Here is a 22,047-nt window from a genome sequence, read left to right on the forward strand (position 1 = left end):
TAGTCAAGTCATGAATATTGATGTTGTATTGATGTTGTACTGTGCTGTGTCGCAAATGAGGGCAACCTCAATGTCTTTCGAGAATAAATAAAGGTTTGAAATGAAAAAAAAGAGCCTAGGCTGTTGTAGGCCTAATGAAGTTGGTCCGCTAGTTCTATCTACCCTATACAATGTTATGCCACAATTTGACACACCCCGTTTTATTATCAACAAAATATATCGACTTAAATTGTAGCACCGGACTGACCAATTGAGAAGTCACCTAGAGCAGCCCACTTACTGGTCCATAATTAGTATTATATATTACTAGTCTATATAATTGTCCAGAATTTACTTGATTAATTTACAATTTTGCCAAACGCAAAAAAGCAAACTTAGGCTGGTTAACACAAATGATTGAATGAAGTCCTGAGTGCATGTCTTGACTGGAGGTGGGGTTCATGGGGGAGTGACCTCAATCCTCCAGCTGAGTGAGAAGAGGGGGGAGGGCGACTGATGCCTTGTAAATATTGTATATCTTGTGCCACTATGGCTGTAGGAGCAGAAGAGAAGGGATGGTTGAGTGCTGTTGTAAAAGCCCTTCTACTGCATCAGAAGCTTGGAAGTGAAGCCCCACCCAGGGCCATGGCTTGGAGGCAAACAAGCTGCCACAATCTGCCATGTTTTCACTGAACAGATTTTACAACATGACCACACTGAACAGATTTTACAACATGACCACCCTCTCCTGTTATCAAATGGTTATCAGGCAGACCACTGAGGCAGTTTATTTTGAACATTTGAAAATGTTCTGACCAAAAACTATAGTGCTTCATTGTGCCGACGATCTCCATTGTATGCTGCAATGCAATCTGGTGGGGGAAGTAAATACATCAGCAAAATGATCACTCAAAGCATGTATTTTGGCAGGCTTATTCTGCAGCGCTACATGCGAAGCGATGCAAGAGTGCGGACTAGCCAACATCAACTCGGGACTCCTGAATTGCTGCCCTCCACACCCTCCTGTCTAGCATCAGGGTCTTGAGCTCTGCAGTGTTGTTGGCTCCGCTGTCATGCCACAGTGTGTCTACATATGTGGTGCGCTTCTTTCCCTTCCAGTTCCTAGCAACACTACATATGTCTTTCATTAAAAATATTTCACTTATTTTGGTTGACTTCACGTGTTTGTTGTACATCAAGCAAAAGCAGGTGTCCCCTGTTCAACATAGCTTTTTCCCTGATAACTTTTTTGTGCAAGAATCCTTTTTTTCTTCTTTCTTTTTTCTTGTTTTTTGGATAATTATAAATGAAAGGGGGAATGGGGGCATTTGGTATCTCATTAGCTTTCAACTGACCTCTTAGTGGGCCCATCAGTAATGGTATGAGAGAAAGTTGGACGGGGGGTTTAGGTGTTGGTTTCTCAACATTAACTCATTGAGTGCCAATGACGTCGCAGACGTCACGTTTTTCATAAGCCCAGAGTGCCAATGACGTCTGAGACGTCATGGAAAAAAAAAAAAAAAAAAAAAAAAAAAAAAACTCAAAAATTTTTTTTTTTTTTTTTTTTTTTTTTTTTTTTTTTTTTTGAAAAAAAAGGTTCAGAACCCAAGATATGATGATTTGAAGATTTGCTGCTCCATTCACTTCTTGTTTAACTTTTTAACTGAAAAGGCTGTATCTCGGCTCCAAAGCACTTTTTTTTTACAATGTATTTTTGGCCTTGGCACAGGGGTGATATAGCCAGAAATATTTTTGGCACTGAATGAGTTAAGCCTAAACTGGTAGGATGGATGTGGCTGATCAAGTCCTAAACGGTGATGTGATACTGTCTTCCTTCCTTACGGTTGGTATCTACTGGTTAGGTTGCAGGATGCCGTTATGCTGTCTTCCTTTCCTTACAGTTCATGTTTATTGGTTCGGTTGCAGGATACCTTCTTAGGGTCTAGTCAGATATTTCTCTCGCATTACAGAAATGGAGTGCTTGTAAAGCCATTAAAGGAAGTGTGTCCATAATTGTAAGGGTGTATAAGTGAAGGGCTTTTGTAAATACTGTACACTGGTATGTTGATGCTTAATTAGCTGATCATTCATGGTGTAAAATGACCAGAAAAATATTCTTGACAATTGCACTGCATGATTGAATATGTATATGGTCAGATTTTCACCAATAATTTATAATTGCCAACCTCAACCTGTGTAGAATCCATTGCGGTGTAGAGAGGGCTATGATTTATGGCAAGTAACTCATGTTGATGGTCAAAGTGCTTACAGTGGGAGTAGTCCACCACCTCCATATTAGATTTTTAAAGGGAACTTTCCACACATCTGTCTTACTTCTAACCATCAAAGACCATATTTGTTGGTTAGCTTAAAATTCTTTCATCACGTTTAAAATACCTTTTTGTTATTCTAAGGACTCGGAGTAAAGGACCACATTTGCCAGGTACTGTACGTGTAGCATATGTTTCACCCCCAATTGCCATTTATCGTAGTGTTTCCTTTCCTCAGTTATCAATATCAAGTTTGCACCTGTCATTAGCCCCATCACCAGTCAGGTATGCCCAGCTCAACACAAATAATGACTTTTCACCTCCTGCTAGCACATGGAGGTCCTGGATGGCAATATTGCATCAAGTCAGTTCCATAGTGTCAGTGCAGCAGTGTGAAGCAGTAGGCCTAATCTGGGAGCGAGAATGACCTAATTTGGTCCACAGAGTGCGAGTCTGCCTCTGGCTGCAACACAGAGCTTGGTGCAGCACCTCCTGCCGATCAGCCATGTTGCTACCTCGCCGGCCATCTAACCGGGCGGGAAAAGAAGAAACCAAACCGTAAAGCCCGGCATTTCTCTCCATCCGCCATTTGTCTAATGGCCTACCTGTCAGTTTCTCCCATGTAACCTATTATGGTGTTGCAGTGGATTGTGTGGTCTGGATCAGAGCCCAGCTGGACCGTTGCCACTGGCAGATGCGGCAGCGGTGCCGTTTGTAGAAACCAAAGAAAACATTTGGAAGGATGCAGTGTTGCTACTTCCGGTAGGTGTTTTTGACAAAAGATACAGAGAGAAAGAGAGCAGCAGCGGAAACGCCCTTCTAGAGGAAACGCCCGTTCAGAGACTAAACGCTGCATTTCCTAAGGTGGAGGCAGTCTGCTGACACAGTGTAGCAAGCCGAGGCACTAGCACACACAGGCAGCTATATCGACTGACTTGCTCACCATCCCTCGTGGGCTGCGAGGAGCAGAGAACCAACCACAGGCTAGGCTAAATGCCACTCCCAAGGAGCCGGAGATGCAGTGCTGCTTGCAAAAGAAGAGACGGCATGAACCGGCAATAAGGGAAGTAAGGGACTGCGAGGGGTGGGGCAGCTGGTATGGAAGCAGGAGGGCTTTAATTATTAAAACCCCCCCCCTCCCCGCCCCTCTCAGGAGTGTGTGTGGGTGTGAGCAGCATCCCCCTATCATCCCTGTTTGGCTGATCTAAAAAATCCATCCCATCCTGAAAGCGCTTTTAGTGTGTCCATTTATTTTTCATCATTGACTACTGATAGGGCAGCATTAGGTGAGTGAATAGAGGAGTCATTTGCTAATCAGAAAAAGATTGCCAGTTCGCTTCCCTGACCCATCCAGTATGTCGAAGTGTTGCTGAGCAAGACACTTCACCCCTAACAGCTCCCCGGATGCTGCATTAGCTTCCAAAATGCACCTAATAGTTAGGAAGGGTAAATGCAGAGGACACATTTCATGTATATATATACAAATGTACCGTGACAAATACAAATACCCATCCCCAAAACTAAAAAGGGGATTAAATTATTATATTAACCGTCACATTGTTGGATGAAAAAACTGACTGATCAGGGAATTTGTGGCTAATGAATGTGGTAACGTTTTATTTTATTGTTAGTGGTGTACATTGTTTTCTCTCTATATGTTATATGTATATATATGCCCAGATTTTGCTGCACCCAGATTCGTGCAGCGTCTCTGCTTCCTGTAAAGTTCACCGCTGCTGGTTGGCTGTTGACTCTTTGCCTCGAAGTTTGGCAAAGCTAAGCGTTTAGGATCACCTGTTGCCCATTTGTGGTTTAATATCGCCTTCCCTTCATCTCATCTCGTGCTCTTCCTAACTGTTTTTCTTCGTTCTACCACTCATAATGAGGCTGGCGTGTGCCTCTTGTTTCCCGTTACCTTAAGAAGCCCCCAGCAAGGTTAGTGGGTGGTGCGCTTGCTCCACTGGGCCCTGTTGTAAAAGCTGTGGAGCTTACCACGCCTTGCTCCCCTTCACCAAGGGGTTAATTAGTAGCTCCCCTCCCAATCGTCCTCTGCTTGTTCACTCTCATTAGGCTAATCTGCCTCTGTCCTCAAGCTCGCCTCCTGAGCACCAGAACCTTCTCCTATCTGCCCGCCTCCAGCCTCCCTGCCTAACATCACAGGGCGGAGCCCCTTGAACCCCAAACCCCTCCGCCGTTTGCTCCGTCTTGCGAACAAGGCCCGTCAGACCTCCGGTGAAATAATGTCGAGTCAACAGTCAACACTACATATTCACAAAATGTGCCTGTCCTTATTATTAATCATCCAACTGTAGTCGTTCTGATCTCCGTAGTCTGTTCAATCTGACCTATTTTGGGAAAGTCATTATAGACGATGGTCAGAAATAGCAGATCTGCAGGCTCACAACACGCCACAACAGGTTTGAGCCTGTAGATCGTCTATTTTCGCCACGCAACACCATTGTATGGCAAAGTGTGAAATAAGGCTTAAGTGGGCAAACAACGGCTAGCTGAAAGTTAGAACAGTTACTCTCCTGTAATTTTTTTTTTAATATCCAGAGGCTCATTAGCCTGCCCTGCTCGGCACCATATAGAAAGAAGAAATGCCTATGAAACACTGTTTATGTGTGCGGAGTCAAATTTCACTTCCCTCTCTCCTTGTCACGGCGTTGTGCTGGAGATGTCAGAGCCGATAGGCCTGGCTGGAAAATGTGAAGTCTGCTTCCCTCCTCCTCCGCCGCCTCCGCCTCCTCCTCCTCCACCACCGCTCTAAAAATAGCCGAGTGAGGGAGAAGGCAGCATCGTACAGGCGCTGTGTCTGTGGGGCTGCCAGCGGTTTTAACACACTACACCACTGACACACAAGAGACCACTCTCTATATCACACCTCTGCCGACCATCGCAAAGTCCCCCCAGTCCCCCTTGTAAAAGCAATATCACAAACATCACCAATAGACAGACTTGTAATTTGGTCATTCATATCCATCAGATATTTCTTGGTACTTATTGAGCCATGTCTTGCCATTTTAGTTGCAGGGCTGTTTTATATTTTGTGTCGCCAAGATTTATAAGGGGCACAGGGCCTGAAATTCATTTTTCAAAATGGGGGGAATTCCCCCCTTATATGCTTCACGTACGGGGGAGATTTATACACTTGATACACCAGTATTTATTGTTCTGGTGTTTTGTACAGAGCGGGTTTCCCTTCAGATTATGTATTTACGCTTTAAGCCTTTGTCGTACAACAGTGTCACGCTGCAAACCCACAGCATGCTGCGTTGTGAGCTTGTACATCTGCTATGTTCACCACACGACACCGTCGTACGACGAAGCATAAACCAGGCATTACCGTAATTCCTCCAAGACTCGTTCGTACATGGTAAATCTTCTTTAGCGTATACAGTATGACACCCACACTCCCTCCTACTCCCGCAACCCTGGCTGGCAGAATTATTGTAGCGACAAATCACAATACAACATTTTTAAGGATTGCCACACATATTTCACCAGCAATAATAATAAAACATTAATTTAAATGATTATATTCGCTTTGGGATGGTTAACATTGTATTTTGGGACGGTTCTGGGACACTGGTGAAAAAGGTTAGTCTGGTGCCCTGCTATATAGAACAAGTTTTAAAGACCAGACATGAAGAAGACTCGCTTTTACAATGCGTTACTTTCAGCATTCAAAGCCTCTAGCTGCGTCATTGTGCTCTGAAAAGACAGACATGGGCACATTTTGGTTTTCATTAGTTTGATTTATTTCAGGAGAGCTTAGGGGAGGCCATTGTGGCCATCAGGTTTGGAGAAGGATTTTGAGGGATGCGTTGACATTTTTGCACTTGAATAACCCAAGCCTTAAATCCGTTGTTTAGACGAGCGCCTTCATTTTACCTCTGGGAACATGCATGTTTTGCAAATGCACGAGGGGTTATGAATTGGTATGCTTTTCCCCCTGTTGTGTTTCCATTATTGTTCAGGAAGATGCTTGCCTGCCTGCATAGCTTTTGTTTCAAAGAACACCGTGGTCAGTTAAACTGGCTCTGACGGTCAGGGCTCATTACTGAGAAGATGGCCTGCAATATTACCATGGGACATTTTTATCAACAAGATTAGAGGTTTAAGTCGCATAGCTTAGATGCAGACCCATTTAACCCCACTGGCCAATCAGGTGACAGATAGCTGCTGAGACTGTCAGATGCTTCAAGGACAAGGTCTTCGTTCAGTAGGTGTCGAGACTGTCGACACTCCCCAGGGCAGAGGACCCATATCGAAAATTCAAGAGGAAGAGGGAGGTAAGGGCTAGATGTTTGTACACATGATGGTAACTGTGCGTTTGGCAGGGAGGGTCTGTATTTAGGATGGATGTTGTACGAGCGCTTGTCTAGTTAAAATAGTCAATTGTGACGACGACAACGATCTAGTCCTTTTGTAGTAGAAACTCTAATGGATTTAAATTGACGTCATTTAAAATAATTAACTATTGCATTGATAAAACTAGAAAGGCCTGAGGATGGGCAGTAATGTACATGCATTTTGTAATTATTATTTACAGGCTTGTGATGAAGTCCTCATTTGTACCTGTACTTCGGGTAGTTGGAATAGTGGATTGATGCCGTGTTCAGCATCCAATAGATTGATGGCATGTTTGGCATCCGGTAGATTGATGCCGTGTTCGTCGGCGGTTTTGTTGCCATCAGGCCATCCTCAACAACGGACATTCTTCCAAGCCAGGAAGCGACCGCTCTCACGGTGTTGCCACATATTTCCACCAAGGTACACTTCAGTATTTGTTTTCCATTTTGTCGCCTTTCTCTGGAGAGTGAGAGTGTCGGGGCTAAGCAGGTTGACCAGAGGATTGGGGTCAGCTGGATGGCCACTGCTTTCAGGATCATCAGCAGGTTTTGTCTTAACCGGATTTATCTTGGAGGAGCTGAATCAACTGTGTCCCAGGATTACAGGGATGACATTGGTGGAGGGGAATTTAGAGGCCTGTCTGACCAAAGGGCCAGAGAGCTGAGAACTTCACCTGAGCACCTTGGACAACAAACCGCTGGTCAAACTACGTGTGGGTTCCACTCACACAAAGAAGCCCTAGTCGACCTCTCCGGCAGTATGTTTCATGCGATGCTTGTCGCGTGGTTTTTGCAACTTGCAGCGACAGTCAAGGAATGGCCATCAGTGTTGGCCAGATATTTGTCAAACAGTTTGCTGCTGTTGGGGAAGGAAGAGAAAAAATATTTGTACAACTTCTTCAAAATGATGGCCCTAACGCAAAACTGCAGAATGCTTTTTGCTATGGATGCAGTTGCATGGGCATTTTAAGTAATTTACATAGTCACATAGTGTGTATGTATATATATATGTATATGTATATGTATATGTATATGTATATGTATATGTATATGTATGTGTATATGTATATGTGTGTGTATGTGTGTATGTGTGTATGTGTGTATGTGTGTATGTGTGTGTGTGTGTGTGTGTGTGTGTATATCTATAATATAGCTATACATACATATATATATGCGAATCGACATGAAATAATTTTGTATCTTCTAAATCAGTTGATTTATGATTTACCACTTAAACCCTATTTTATACTTCATTGTACAACAATATTGCACAAAAATACTGAAAATAGCCGATATACAAACTCTCAACGCATTACGTTTGTACCTTGGCTATATATGCTATATTGTACCGTGGCTATATATGCTATATTTTTTTAATGGGGAAAAGCTACTCACCACTCGCTTTTCTCAAATCTGGTTACACTAAAGGCTCATGCTGTCAGCTGACTATAGCTGTAAACGTTGTATTAAACTGTTCAATGAATGATGTGTTGAGAATCGGTATGAGAATGCTAACCATGTAAATGATATTGCTGTCAAGGCTCATATTGCCTGCCATGCTATCACCAAAACGTAATAAAAAATATATATAACTAAGTTTTGCGAAGAAGAAGAAATGTGATTACTCGAATGCTGATATCCAAATCGAGTAATCATGCCCTCCATAGTCCAAATTTCAGGCTGGCAAGGACAAGTCTTGAGCTCTTTAGAAAGTGTTGGCTTTGCAGAGCACAATTGCGGGCATACAATCCTGCAATTTGGAACGCTTGCTATATTACGTTCTAACAAATGTCCAAGAGCTAGGCCTAGTCAGAAATCTCAGGCATTATATAAAGCATAAAACCTGCACGTTCGCTCATGTTAATCTATTAACAGCCGTGTTTTGAATGGTGTTCTCTACCAGGGTTCGTAGGCCACTTGCCTGTGTACTGCACATTGCCAATAGATTTGCAATAAGTTGTGTGTGAGGTCAGTACATGTTGAGCTCATCCTTCTCTCCTTCTCTCCCCCAGATAAGTAAAGAGTCAAGGCGGCGGCGCGAAGCACACCATTAGGAGAGGAAAATGAGCGAACTGGACCAGCTACGCACGGAGGCCGAGCAACTCAAGAACCAGATCAGAGTAAGTCATCTTTTGTTCTGTTCATGCTTGCTTTTACCCATATCGATGTACATGGTGCGACTAAGTAGTAGTAATATTTCTAAGTCAGTTTGTGTGCAAACTTATGACTAAGTGCAAGAACAAATGATTGAGTTCTAAGCATGCATACATTGATTTAGCTCACATTAAAGGGTTCTATAGTAATGCAGAAACTTAATCTAAGCATGATGTGCATAAATTAAGCAAATTGTTTTTGCACAAGTAAAATTATGAATTACAAGGTATACATTTATATTTATTTTTTATGTTTTTTATGTAGCGTTACTGAATGCCCTTAGTGAGTATAGTGTTAACGTGTGGCCTGCCCCCCTATGATGACACAAACTATTGTTCATTGACCAGTGATGTATTCAGAAATATGCTCCTTCCAGTTGAATATCTGATAGTGAAAATGATTGAAGGAGGTAGGGGTAGAAAGAGAAAAGAAACTCTAGCTTAAACCCTGATTGGCTGGTCTACTGTACATATCTTCATGTTTGCTGTCTATGTCCGCATGACTTATCTTAACCAGGCTCTGCCAGTCTATTCCTGGCAATAAACACTTATTGCTAGGAAAAGACTGGCAATAAAGACGTGTTGCTAGGTGATGCAGGTATTTACTTTAACTTTTTTCATTTATTTTATTTATACATAAAATAAATCCTAACGGAATAATGCAACTTTCTACTTTTCCCCTTCATTTTTACATGTCTACTATGTTATTAACCTGCTAATCAACAGCTTGGCTATGCTGTGAGAAAGTTATTACTAACCTGCTGATCGACAACCTCGCCATACGCTGCGAGACACTGACCATCTTCAGGCTGTATTGTTGGGTTGCTTTTGTGTGTATATACCCAGAGCAGATTGTGAACGCTCTGCGGTAAGGCGAGGCCTCTGTTGCATGATGGCGGGCATTTCACAGAGCATCTTCATTTATTGCCTCAGCTAGTCGGCTGTGTTGAATTTGTTTAGATTTCAGTTCAGCATTTCTTTTCACGCTGGCAAACGATTAAAAACGAAGTAAATATTACACCCTCAATATACCATCTAAAACCTGTTTAGATATTACATACTGCCACGAGCGCAGGCAAAGCATTTCTGGGTAAAACGGATAATGTATATCACTATAAGCAAAGGTAGCAGCGGAGCAGCAGTGTTCCAACAGTGGTCACGGTACTGCAGCTTCACAGCTCGGGAGATGAGGCTTTGCGTCAGGTCAGACAAGCTCCTGTGTCTTGGTGGGTGATAAGCTAGCAGTGTTCATGTTAATTGGTGTTGTATGTCATAGACAACTGATACATGACTGATGTCACAGGCTGGCCACATAGAGTCCTAGATCCACATTAGAGCCACACCTTTCCCATGTGAACCCCGAGATCCACATTATTCATTTTGTTTTGTTCAGCAGTTTACCCCCCCTTTTTTTTTTTTTTGTGCAAATTTTAGACAGCACTTCAAAATTGACTTGGCATTGTAATGTTCACAGCTTTGGCTCACCATCACAGGCCTCTTGATCTGATGACAATTGGTTGCTAACATCCACATGTAAAGGTGCACAGTAAACCGAGTGTACAAAAATCTAACCGGGTCCATTTGGTTACACTCTCAATTATAAATGACACTGGGGGCTTTACTGTGTACGTAAAATGTAAAAGGGACTTCATACCTTGTGAACTCATAATTACACCTGTCAAGTTTTAATTGTTTTATCGCAATTAAGAATTAATTTTGAGGTCAGAAAAAAGTGACGTCCTCGGAGGCACAGGGCTGAAACCTCATCGTCATCAGTGATTAAAATGCATTCCCTGCTGGATGTGGAACTAGGCTGACTCAGATGGGACGAGGAACCCAGTACATGCTAGGTGTTCCATGGTGCCAGGTCCAAACTGACAGCTGTGATTAGGGCTGTCACGGTCATGAAATTTTAATTGTTCTTGGCATTGAACATTGGAACAATGGAGGAAAAATCACATTTGCCTTTTTAGGTTTGGAAACTAGCTCAGGGCAGATATGACGTGCCGCATCACGATGCGTTGTGAATCTGCTATTTCCATTTATGTTTGAAAATGTACGACACTGACATGTTTTTAACATGGAAACGATTATGATGATTACCAGGTATGCTAAATAATTGCGATTAACCCAAATAATTGTGTGATTAGGCGATTATGTAATAATTGTGACAGGCCTAGCTACGATGACCCCTGTGCTAACGTCGTTTTCATACAGATAGTGATGTGATTGTGTCACTGTGTTTCAGGATGCCAGGAAAGCATGCGCTGATGCTACCCTCACTCAGGTAAGATGCCTGGACCGTATTTATTAAACAATTTTGACAGAACAGATCGCAACGATACCATTTTACCCTCATCTAAATTCAAGTTGTTGTTTTACTGTATAAATTAGAGATGCGTGAATCAGATTCAGAGTTGTATTATATCAAAGGATGCTGTAGCATCCTTTGCATGCAATTGGTGCCGTGTGTGTGTGTGTGTCTGTCTCTCCATGTGGGGACCAAAAATCCCCACCAAGATATTAAGACCTGTCAAAATTGACCGTGTGGGGATATTGCTCTGGTCTCCTGGGGCACTACAGTCATTCTCATGGCTATGAAAGATTTTAGAGCCAAGGTTACAATAAGTGAAAGACTGAGGTTAGGATTAGGTATTTAGGAGTTAGGTTTCGGGGTTAGGATTAAAAATGGCAAAAAATGCTACAAATGTCATTTTTAATAAAAAATGCTTTTTAGGTTCCTACAGGGATAAAAGAAAATAATACAAATGTTTGTTTCTGTGGGTGACTCTGAACATGCAAAACTACTTGACTGGGCTACATTACACTAGGTCAAGGCCACTGGGACAGGAGGTCTGACCTACACTAGGTCTATGATTTATATAAATTGTTGCCTCAAAGTAATTTTGTCTGTCTCAACGTCTCCAGATCGCAGCTAACGTCGACCCTGTTGGCCGAATTCAGATGCGCACTAGACGGACGCTGAGGGGGCATCTGGCAAAAATCTATGCCATGCACTGGGGCACTGACTCAAGGTAATTTCATTCAGGCACAATCTGTCCATTAACTGAATAATAATCCCAGCTCTCCTGCCCAACTCCAGGAAATGGCTTTAAAAAGCAGAGTAAAACATATTTAAATTGTGGATGCGATGGTACATGCAAATGTGTGCAAAGCACATGCCCTCTGTGTGTGTCTATGCACTGTGTTATAAGGGCTGGGGTATGCATGTGAGAGAAATGACTCAAAAGGGAGTGTTTTGTTTTTTCTTCCTTGAGGACTGTCCCAAATGTCTTGCACACCCCTCACCGTGGCAACCAGCAAACTAATTACTCTAGCGCAGGTGTGCTGCCGTCCACAGAGAACATGTTGGCACAAACCAATCCCCTGGCAAACTGCTTTGTCACCTCAGTATGCAGCATCTCTCATTTTCCAAACCTCACCTTTACCACTGAGCTCACCATGATGCAATGCATAGACCTAGATAACTTAATTTCTCCCCCTGTAGTGTTTGTGATTTCTGTCTCTCTAAAGGGACCATAACCATTTAAACCCTCAATACTTGTCCTGAGTTGGCTCTATACTTTGTGCTCTGTTTTTGTCCTTCTTCTACACCAAACGTCTTTGCCGAAAATAGCTACAAGCTACAATAGCTACAAGCTCACAATGCGTCTGCTGTTTTAGTCGAATGTGCCCCCCAGAAAAGGGATGCCAGGGTTCATCTTCGGGTCTTTTATCGATCCACCTGCCGTGGTGCAGCCACCCAGAATGCAGGGCAGAAAGAATGATGCTGTATCAGCCCAGATGTCCTCGCTACTATTTTTAGTACCCTTAGTGACTCTCCTTGAATTTGCAGAGAATCAAGATGAGATTAAACATATCCTACTGGCAAGAGATAGCCATCATATAGCCGTCTCTGACCAATGCTGACATCAGTACCATTAGGTACCACCTACTGTACTCTATGGACTTGACATGCAACAGAAGGAGATGCGTCAACAGTTAACCTTTTTTTAAACTAAAATCCTTCATCCTCATTGTTAAACTAACTATGAGGGTTTTCCTGTGTAGAAGTATGGCTCAAAGCTAAATTACAAGACTAACACTGACCTTTATAAGGGTTTAAAGCTGCTAACATACTTCATATTGGCAGGCAATGTTTATTTTACTCCCTTAAGTCTTTGTTCACAAGTCTTTTTAGTTATTTTGAAAGTGTCAAGACTATATTCAGGTGGTTGTAAGGTAAACAAAAGAGAGGTTTTAAATGAAAAAATTCCAATCAGTAAATGTAGCCCCATCGCTGTGCTAATCTAGCAAGGTGAGAGCGAATTAATTCTTCAACGTTATTGGAGTGTGTTTGGAAAGTCAGATAATGCGTTGCAATCTCTGCTAAGCATCTTACTCGGGTAGAAAAAGAGTGGAGCGTGACAGTGGTTCAAAGGAAAACTTTGGCAAACGAATCCCTTTTCTTTTTTTGGGGGGGTCAACAGATAGGGCTTGAATTTAGGACAAAGGTCAGGCCTATTGCAGCCAAATCAGTACATTTTTGACCCATATGCCACGTAACAAATTGTCTTTTTCTAAACAAGATGAGTGTCAGTTTAACTTACAGTTGTCATCTTAGGAGTAGGACTACTGGTGCTCACAAGAGTGCTCCTCTCATCATTGGCCTGAGGATGGTTTCAGGAGCCTCTCACTTCAGACTGAGCCCGTGCACAACGGGTTCTGTTTGCACATCAGGTCTGGGGCTTATGACGTAATACTGTGATGCGTTTGCTCTCTTGTGACAGAATCTAAAAGGCATATATTTCCTGTTCCTAACTGCATCCCGCGGGGTGGTCTTGAAAACAACACAGAGCACAAACTGAAAAGAGCCAAAGAGGAGTTTGCAGAATTTCCAGTTTCACCACAGCATTGCTCCTTCAGATGTGAATTGTGCTATTTTGTCCCAGGCTTTAATTCTCTGGTGTGGCGCGGTGCCGTGTGTGTGTGCTGTGCTCTCTATCTTGGTAGTTAAGATTTGCATGCTCCCAGTAGGCTCTGATTGGAGCCACCCCACCCCTGTGTGTGTGTGTGTGTGTGTGTGTGCGCTGTTCCTCCTGCTCCTCTGTACGTTGGGGGACCCGTCGCTGTGGTTACTCCTGTTTGATTCGCTCAGATAGCAAAGAGAACAGGCACCTGGGAGGTCTCTATAAAATGCAACAACATGGTGCATCTGTACAACTGAAGCCTTCATCTGTACTAAAAATAACCTGCAAAAACGAGTTCTTGCAGGTTATTGAAGACAACAAGGTTCAATTTACACTGGACTCTCAGTACTAGTGGGTACTGGCCCACCACCACTACTGAGGTAGTCTACTCAGTGTTTTGGTCATGGTGCACTTTGAACCTGGCATCCCTATTTTGGCAAAACATTTTCAATTTATTTTGAAAATCTACAACACAACGCCTTGTGAACTTGTAGATCGGCTATTTTTGAAATAGGACTTAAGTGGGTTAATCAGTCTGTGTTAAAACACCAATTACATCACACCCTGCATCCAACACTAGAGATTTAAAATGCAACACTCCTTTTTACAAGTATATTCTGTCTATTACAGTAGATGGGGCGAGTTAACACATTGAGTGCCAGGTTTTTTTTTAAACAGGGTACAGTCAGTGCCTGGATTTTTAGCCATTTTTGAACCTTTTTCAAGTAGTCACAAAATATTTTCAGTGATCACCGTCCTCACGGTGATCCCCTCATTACACACACAGGGGTCTCGTACAATCGGGGATTTTTTTTAAAAAACATTAGGTAATCCGTTCCATAGTTGCAGCCAGTTGAAAATAGTCAAAAATTGTCAAAAATACATAGTAAAAAAAAAAGTACACAGGAGCCGAGATACAGGCTTTTGAAGTCATAAGTTTTCCAAAAACGGTGGCACTCCTCGTTTGGATTATGAAAAACGGTCCGGACCGTTTTTGGCACTCAATGTGTTAAGTAAAGAAATGCGCCTGTGCACCTCTGTAAAAGCATATCACAAAGTTCTATGTGTGGGCAGGTAGAGTAAGATGGGGAAAATTGACGTGGCAGCTACAGGATACAGGGTTGTGCTTGTGCATCATTTTGGACTGATGGCGGGATTGGCGGCTGTTTGAAGGAAACGGACAACTACTTTAATCATTGTTGTTTTTGTCTCATTCTTTTTGTTTTTGTCTCATTCTTGTCTCAGGCTTTTGGTCAGTGCCTCCCAGGATGGCAAACTCATTATTTGGGACAGCTACACCACAAACAAGGTAGGAACGGCCATTATTCTGAAAGTGTGAGTTGCTGTGGTGTATTTTCTGAGCGTTAAGAACCAGTTAAGGCATCATGTGCCAAGCAATCTTAGTGTCTCGTGGGCTACAGCCCTTAACAGTGTACTCTAAAATGTAATGAGGCATTTGAATATTGCATATTGTATATATGTTCTATCTAGAGTTCTAGGCCCTCATTGCATGTCCTATCTTTGTCGCTGACCAAGTCTTTGTTCAATTAACACTCAGGATTTGTACCATTTTAATATTTGACCCCTCCATTCCTCCAGGTTCATGCCATCCCCCTCCGCTCATCCTGGGTAATGACGTGCGCCTACGCACCCTCCGGCAACTACGTGGCTTGCGGAGGGCTGGACAACATCTGCTCCATCTACAACCTGAAGACCCGCGAGGGCAACGTACGCGTCAGCCGCGAGTTGGCCGGACATTCAGGTGAGCGGGCCCAGCTAAGATGTACCGTAACGCATGCAAGCTCCAATCCGACTCCCAGGTTTCCCTTGCTGTTCTCAACTGAAGCCTAAGCCTTGACCTTAAAGATAAACCACAGCCCTATTTTCTCTGTACAGTATCGGCGATTCCCAATTTGTGGGCCGCAGGGGTATTGCAAGTGGGACACCAAATATATGGCAAAACAAATATTTTAATAATATATGATATAACGTTAGTATTTTCATTGTCATTCCAATAAATAAGAATTAAATATACTATCTTGGTTCCATTGATCCAAGCCGTCACTCAATCGATTGATTCATCATTAAAATAAAAAATATTCTGAAAATGGTTGTGGCCGGTCAGATGGGTGGGCCATGAATGCTTTAAAGATTTTCACGTGGGCCCTGATCCAGAAAAGGTTGGGAACTGCTGGTGTATGTATATAGTATGGTTTTAAGTGACCTGTCTGCAACTCATTGCCATCAGGTTACCTGTCCTGCTGTCGCTTTGTGGATGACGCCAACATTGTCACCAGCTCTGGAGACACCAGCTGGTGAGTAGAGAGAACTGCACCCACACTGCTGAGGGTGGTCATGCTGCTGGCACTTCACTTTTCTACCTTTGTTTGTGTGAATTCCTACAGTTTGTCTCCATTGGCAAGATGAGTGCTTTTGGCAAAAATAATGTTTTTTTCCCCCAAAGCGCTCAAATGATGAGACCAGTATAGGTTTTAATCAGTTTTAAAAACGTGATACATTATTAGCATCAGCTTGTAATTTTTGCAAAAGTTTTTCATGTAGGTATGCTTCTTTTGAAAATGGATGCTCTGCTTTATGACATTGAATGCAACCTGTAGCAATTAGTGGTTATCGTATTAGTCAGAAACCACCCATTATAAAGATGGAATCCATATTAAACTTTAATGAGTATAGCCAAAAATGCACTTATTTGGTTTGGCTTTTCGCAAAAACCGAAGTACTCCTTCTTTTGTACACTAACCTTAACAACCGATGAGAGCCATTTGCTTGTAGTTAGCCTCTTGGTGCCACCCATATCTTCTGTTGTGTCTGCTTCAGTTGGAGCCATTAGTAAAAGTCATAGTAATGTTTCCAAGTAGTCTACTCTGCCAGGACTCGCCTGTGGTGATATAGTTAGTTCATTCTCCACAACCTACTTTTAAGCAATATTGTATACTTTTTTTTATGCTTCTCTGATGCTTTTCTGATTTCACATTGTGAATTAAACACTTACATCAGGGTATGATGAAGTTAATTCAGCTCTATGCAGTTGCGTTCCTGAGAAAGACCACAGCTTCTAGAAAAAAAGACCGTAACAGCTGTTACTATCATTCAACCATATCACTGATGGTGTCCCAATCCCCCAGTGCTCTGTGGGACATTGAGACCGGTCAGCAGACGACCACATTTGCCGGCCACAGCGGTGATGTCATGAGCCTGGCCCTGGCGCCTGACACCAGGCTCTTCGTGTCGGGAGCATGCGACGCGTCCGCCAAGCTGTGGGACGTCAGAGAAGGAATGTGCCGACAGACCTTCACCGGCCATGAGTCGGACATCAACGCCATCGGCGTAAGTCTTTACACTTTTGTCACTAGCTTCTACTCACCATGTGTAGACACATACATATTGCATTATCATTCACAACATTGATATTAAGTTTAGAGATGTAGTGTTGGACAATGAATTTTTGTCCAGAGATGTTTTTTCTAAACTTAATTCAAATGGTGTCTTCTGTCTATTATGGATATTTTGAAGTATCAGGATTAAACTCTCCCAACATCTCTTCCCCAGTTCTTCCCCAACGGCAACGCTTTTTGCACGGGCTCGGACGACGCCACCTGCCGGCTGTATGACCTGCGCGCCGACCAGGAGATGATGGTCTACTCACACGACAACATCATCTGCGGCATCACCTCAGTCTCATTCTCCAAGAGCGGCCGCCTGCTGTTGGCCGGATACGACGACTTCAACTGCAATGTCTGGGACACCCTCAAGGCCGACCGTGCAGGTGAGCCACACGGTCCAGGGGGGGAGGGGACGCGTTTTTAACCGTAGAAGGACTTGCTTACATACCGGAGGAGTGTTACAAGCCCACAGGCCCCATGAACTGGGGTGTCATTTGAGTGGAATGGTGTTTTTATGGTACGCGGTCTTCCCTAGTCTTAACGGAAGCATTTTATCCCCTGGTAATTTGGTCGTTTTAGAACTGGCCGTTGATCAGTGGGATGTACTTTGCTGTGACTACACTAAACCTTGGTTTAGGTTTAGTGAAGGGTTAGTAAGGACCAGGGAGTCGTCCAGAGTGTGAAGCGTGGTGTATAGCACTTGGTTAAGCTTGGTCATGTCAAATATTTATGGAGCTGTACAAATTGGTCTAGAAGTGGAGGTGATATTTGAGCAGACCAGTGGTCTTGAGCAGATGATGCTCAAGACCACACCATTTGGGAAGACCGCTTCCCAAATTATGTGCCTTGAGGTTTTGCGACCTCACAAATTACTATTGCAATACTGTGCATACTGGTCCAAACAATTGGGGGGGGGTATGGATTTTATAATTTGTATATATCAGTTACAGTTACTTTTTGCACACCCATTATCCAATTAATATAAACGTTTTTATTTGGCTTAACGAATAAATAAAACAAAGTGTGCCTTGAAATTTTGACTTGTCTACTCTTGGGCATTTTTGTTTTTAAACCACCGGTCTAAAACGCAGGTTTTCAAAGTATAAGCCAATTGGACAGGAGAAAAAAGTAAGAAAAAATGTCATTACGGTATATATTGTATGTATGCATGTATAAAGAGATTATTGTGTAAGTTCAAACACTTTCAACCCGGTGCCCATATTCTGGTCATGACATCGGGTATTTTCAAAGTTGTCAAAAAAATTGCAGATCTGCAAGCTGCAATGCATTGTGAGTGTGTAGATCAGCTATTTTATATATATATTTTTTATTTTATGAGACATTTTACAATATGGGAGCTGAAGCCAGAGGCTATGGCTATTTGGGAATCCTTGGCATTGGAAAGGTTTGGGAACCCCCTGGTCTAGATGTACAGTAAAGTGGGCGGGCATTTAGAATGCAGTATTTTGACGTGTGGTGCTGTATTGCAGCATGCAGGAAGGTTTTTTTCTTCCCGCTAGAAAGCAGTGGTGTCAGCTAGCCCAGTCTAGGGTTGCCTCCTGCTGAAAACTGTGGTCTCTGTTTTCATATTTCGGCTTTAAAAAAGGACATATTGAGTTACACAAATCAAGCTTTGACTTGCATCCGATATATTTATTCTCTTAGGCAGATGGGAAGAAAATGCCTTTACTGTATAATTGTGAGAGCAGAATAGGTGCAGTAGAACCGCTGCTGCAGCCTCCCCCACTCACAGCCTCACCTGCACTAAGAGCGGAAGAGCCCCCTGCCAAGACATGAATACTTTACAGCTATTGACCGCATAGTATGTTGTGGATCAGATGAGAGACACATCTAGGCCAGGCTGCTTCCAGATTATCAGATTATCTGCAGATGTATCTGATCCATCTGCAGACCAGGGTTATTAGAGTTAACTAAAACTAAGATTAAAACAAAAAAAAATGCAGTCAATGAAAGAAATAATTTAATTGACTGAAACTAAAATAAATAACAAACACTAAAATGAACAATGTAAAACGAACTGAAACTGACTACATGGAATTGCATTCAAATCATTTTTTTTAATTTTTTTCCACCGCCAGGTCATGCATTCATTCTTTCATCCTATCTATTTAGCTGAATAAAAACAAATTAATATTTAAAAACAAACTCTGCTGAGTGCTGACAAGCACACACAAGATATTAACCATTGCTGGCATGATATTTTTCTCACCCTGGTGGTGAATCATTGCTACACAGAAAAGTCTGTAGGGTTCATTTTACTGTGTAGCTACAGTATTGCCTTTTTGTCTTTTATCCCATCCCGCAAAACAAAGTTATTAAAAATAATTATAATAATAAAATAATTATACAAGCATAAGACAACAGTCTCTGTGACTACACTCCTGTCATTTTGATTGATCCTATTTTAGGTGATGGAGTGTTGAGTTCCGCATAGTGGTACTTCTAGGTATGTGCAAAAGTCCCACCCCACAGAGTCGACCTTATTCTGAACAGGCCTATTCAGGCTGTATGGATAGGCTTAAGCCTAATTTATACTTTATTGAATGAAGGTCTACAAGCTTGCAATGTGTTACGGCAGCGCGGTAGCGCACACAGCTAGAAGGTTCCAGGTGCTATCCCTGGCAGGAGTGGTATTTCTCTGTGGAAATGTGCAAGTTCTCCCCATGGTTGCGTTGTTTTTTTTTTGGGGTACTCCGGTCTCCCCCCACACCAAATGACATGCATTAGGTAAATACTCCTGCGACTGCCCTTGACCAAGGTACTGGCACTACATCTGGAGTAGTCCCCGAGCGAGCGCTGCACAGTGGCTGCTCACAGCCCAAGTAGTTAGGATGAGTCAAATGCAGAGGACAAATTTAGGCGATAAATATAGTACACCATTACTTTTGTAGATCTGCCACTTTCGGTAAAGGACACAGTTGTGTAACATGTTATAGTTGGGTCAAGGTCTGCCAGAAGTTGTGGTTCTTGAGCGTGCCTGTAGAAGTAGCAGACATTTTGCTGTACTTCAAAAAGTAATGTCACACAAAATCCATATCTACATGTATATATGTTTGGCAATAATTTAGACATAATTGCAGATTTAGTTATTAACTCTTACCCTGCCAGAGTTTTTTCAGAACAGTCTGTAGCCTCTGCCAGGGTTTTGACCGATTTTGGTACCTTTTCGCATAGCCACAAAATATTTTTCTCAAGTATGATTGATCCCCAGAAAATTTCTAATCACAGATGAGATTCAGGTGTGGTTTCACAAATGTCAACGAGGTCAATTTGACCTTGTTGTCATGTGTTGTTTGATGTTTGAAAATAGCTCAAAACCAGTGGTTTCAAACCAAAAAACATTGTGAATTGTTTGTCCGTTTCAATTTTAACATTGAAGTGGATGGAGCAGCAAATCTTTGGAAATTGTTATCTCCTTATTCGTTTGGAATATCGAAAAGGTGTCAATACTAAATAATTAAAGAATCTTTTTAGATTTTTTTATTTTTTGAAAAGTTTTTTTTATTTTATTTTTTTCAAGACGTTTTTATACGTCTTTGGCAGGCAACAGCTAATTTCTCAAAGACGTTTATAAACGTCTTTGGCAGTTATAGAGTTAATGGTAGTTTAAGCATGCATACAGTATGTAAGTAGTAAATAGGTCGGAGAGGCTTATTGTCGGTATGAGCCAGAGCTTGGGAGTCTATCCCCATTTCACAATGTGCTAGACCCCTGGTAGATAGATTGCTGAGGTGGAGCGGCATGTATACCATGCATACAGTATGTATGGTCTGGACCCCAGACCCCAGAAGCAAAGATTTGAGAAAGAAAAATTGCACAAATATTCAAAAAAAATAATTAAATAGCCAAAGAAATCTAAAAATGACACAGATTCTTTCCTGGTCTAAATGGGTTAAATATGTTACGAGCGCGGGTGGTGGCCCAGAATGTTAAGCCAAACTGGCTTCACAGTGTATCTGACAGCTTCTGCTCTCTCTCTTTCTCTCTCTCTCTCTCTCTGCAGGTGTCCTGGCTGGGCATGACAACCGTGTGAGCTGCTGCGGTGTGACCGATGACGGCATGGCTGTGGCAACAGGGTCCTGGGACAGCTTCCTCAAGATCTGGAACTAAGAGTCTGAAGGTAAGCGCCACTCTGCATTCCTCACACAAACTTTTCACCCACCCATCAATCACTACGACTTAAAAAGTACAGTAATAATTGATATTCAATCTCTCTGTATCACCAGCATTTTTCAAACTCCCTTAATTAACAACGTACATCCATGATTTATGTATTTTTATATGCTTATAAATCAGACTTCTGAATAACAGAGATTAAGGGGGAAAGAAACCAGGAGAGGCATTTTGGTGCATTATTCTACACAGTTGATGGATATATTGAAAAAGAGAACATTTGAAACCTTCATTCATTGAAGATATTGTCATTGTCGGGTGGAAACCTTGTATGTCCAAAACTGTTACTTTTCAGGAAATAGAAAAAAGAACCTGTGTTCCAATGGATCCAATGTAGTTATTATTTCGTCACAAGCTCTTGTTAATACATGACATTGGTTCAATAATTATTTTTTTTAAAAGCACTTAACCACTTTCCACAACAAATGTTTCACTCTTTTTGACACTCTTGTAGGGTATTTTAATTTACAAAAAAAGAGATACAAGGGTTCTGTCCGACAGCTAAGATAAGTTGTTACTTATCGTTGCTGTCGGGCAGAATCCTTATATATATTGGCCAGCCTTTCTTAGATGAGTTGAAGAAGCAGTGGGCTGCTCTATGGTGAAGCCGGGGCTGCTAAATGGAGCCCAGCCTGTGTTTTGGATTGTGCTGCCATCTGGGGATGAAAGGGTTGCAACAGCATGGAGACTTTCTTTTATTGAACTGGAATATGTCGAGGTTT

The 22,047-nt window shown here is 42.3% G+C and overlaps 1 protein-coding gene across 1 annotated transcript in view; it reads left to right on the forward strand.

Annotated features, from left to right (window-relative positions):
* The window catches only part of LOC308097757 (guanine nucleotide-binding protein G(I)/G(S)/G(T) subunit beta-1-like), a 40,025-nt gene that overhangs the window by 15,570 nt on the left and 2,408 nt on the right, over positions 1–22,047 (forward strand). The window contains exons 2-10 of the mRNA XM_080445771.1: positions 8,617–8,724; positions 11,006–11,044; positions 11,686–11,792; positions 14,973–15,036; positions 15,327–15,489; positions 15,976–16,042; positions 16,874–17,075; positions 17,298–17,514; positions 21,156–21,272. Of these exons, the coding sequence (XP_080301897.1) occupies positions 8,668–8,724; positions 11,006–11,044; positions 11,686–11,792; positions 14,973–15,036; positions 15,327–15,489; positions 15,976–16,042; positions 16,874–17,075; positions 17,298–17,514; positions 21,156–21,262 (1,023 nt within the window). The 5' untranslated portion in view covers positions 8,617–8,667 and the 3' untranslated portion in view covers positions 21,263–21,272. The remainder of the gene's footprint in view (positions 1–8,616; positions 8,725–11,005; positions 11,045–11,685; positions 11,793–14,972; positions 15,037–15,326; positions 15,490–15,975; positions 16,043–16,873; positions 17,076–17,297; positions 17,515–21,155; positions 21,273–22,047) is intronic.

Source organism: Gymnoscopelus braueri (assembly GCF_963280865.1).
Source record: "Gymnoscopelus braueri genome assembly, chromosome: 12".
NCBI classification, from domain to species: Eukaryota; Metazoa; Chordata; class Actinopteri; order Myctophiformes; family Myctophidae; genus Gymnoscopelus; species Gymnoscopelus braueri.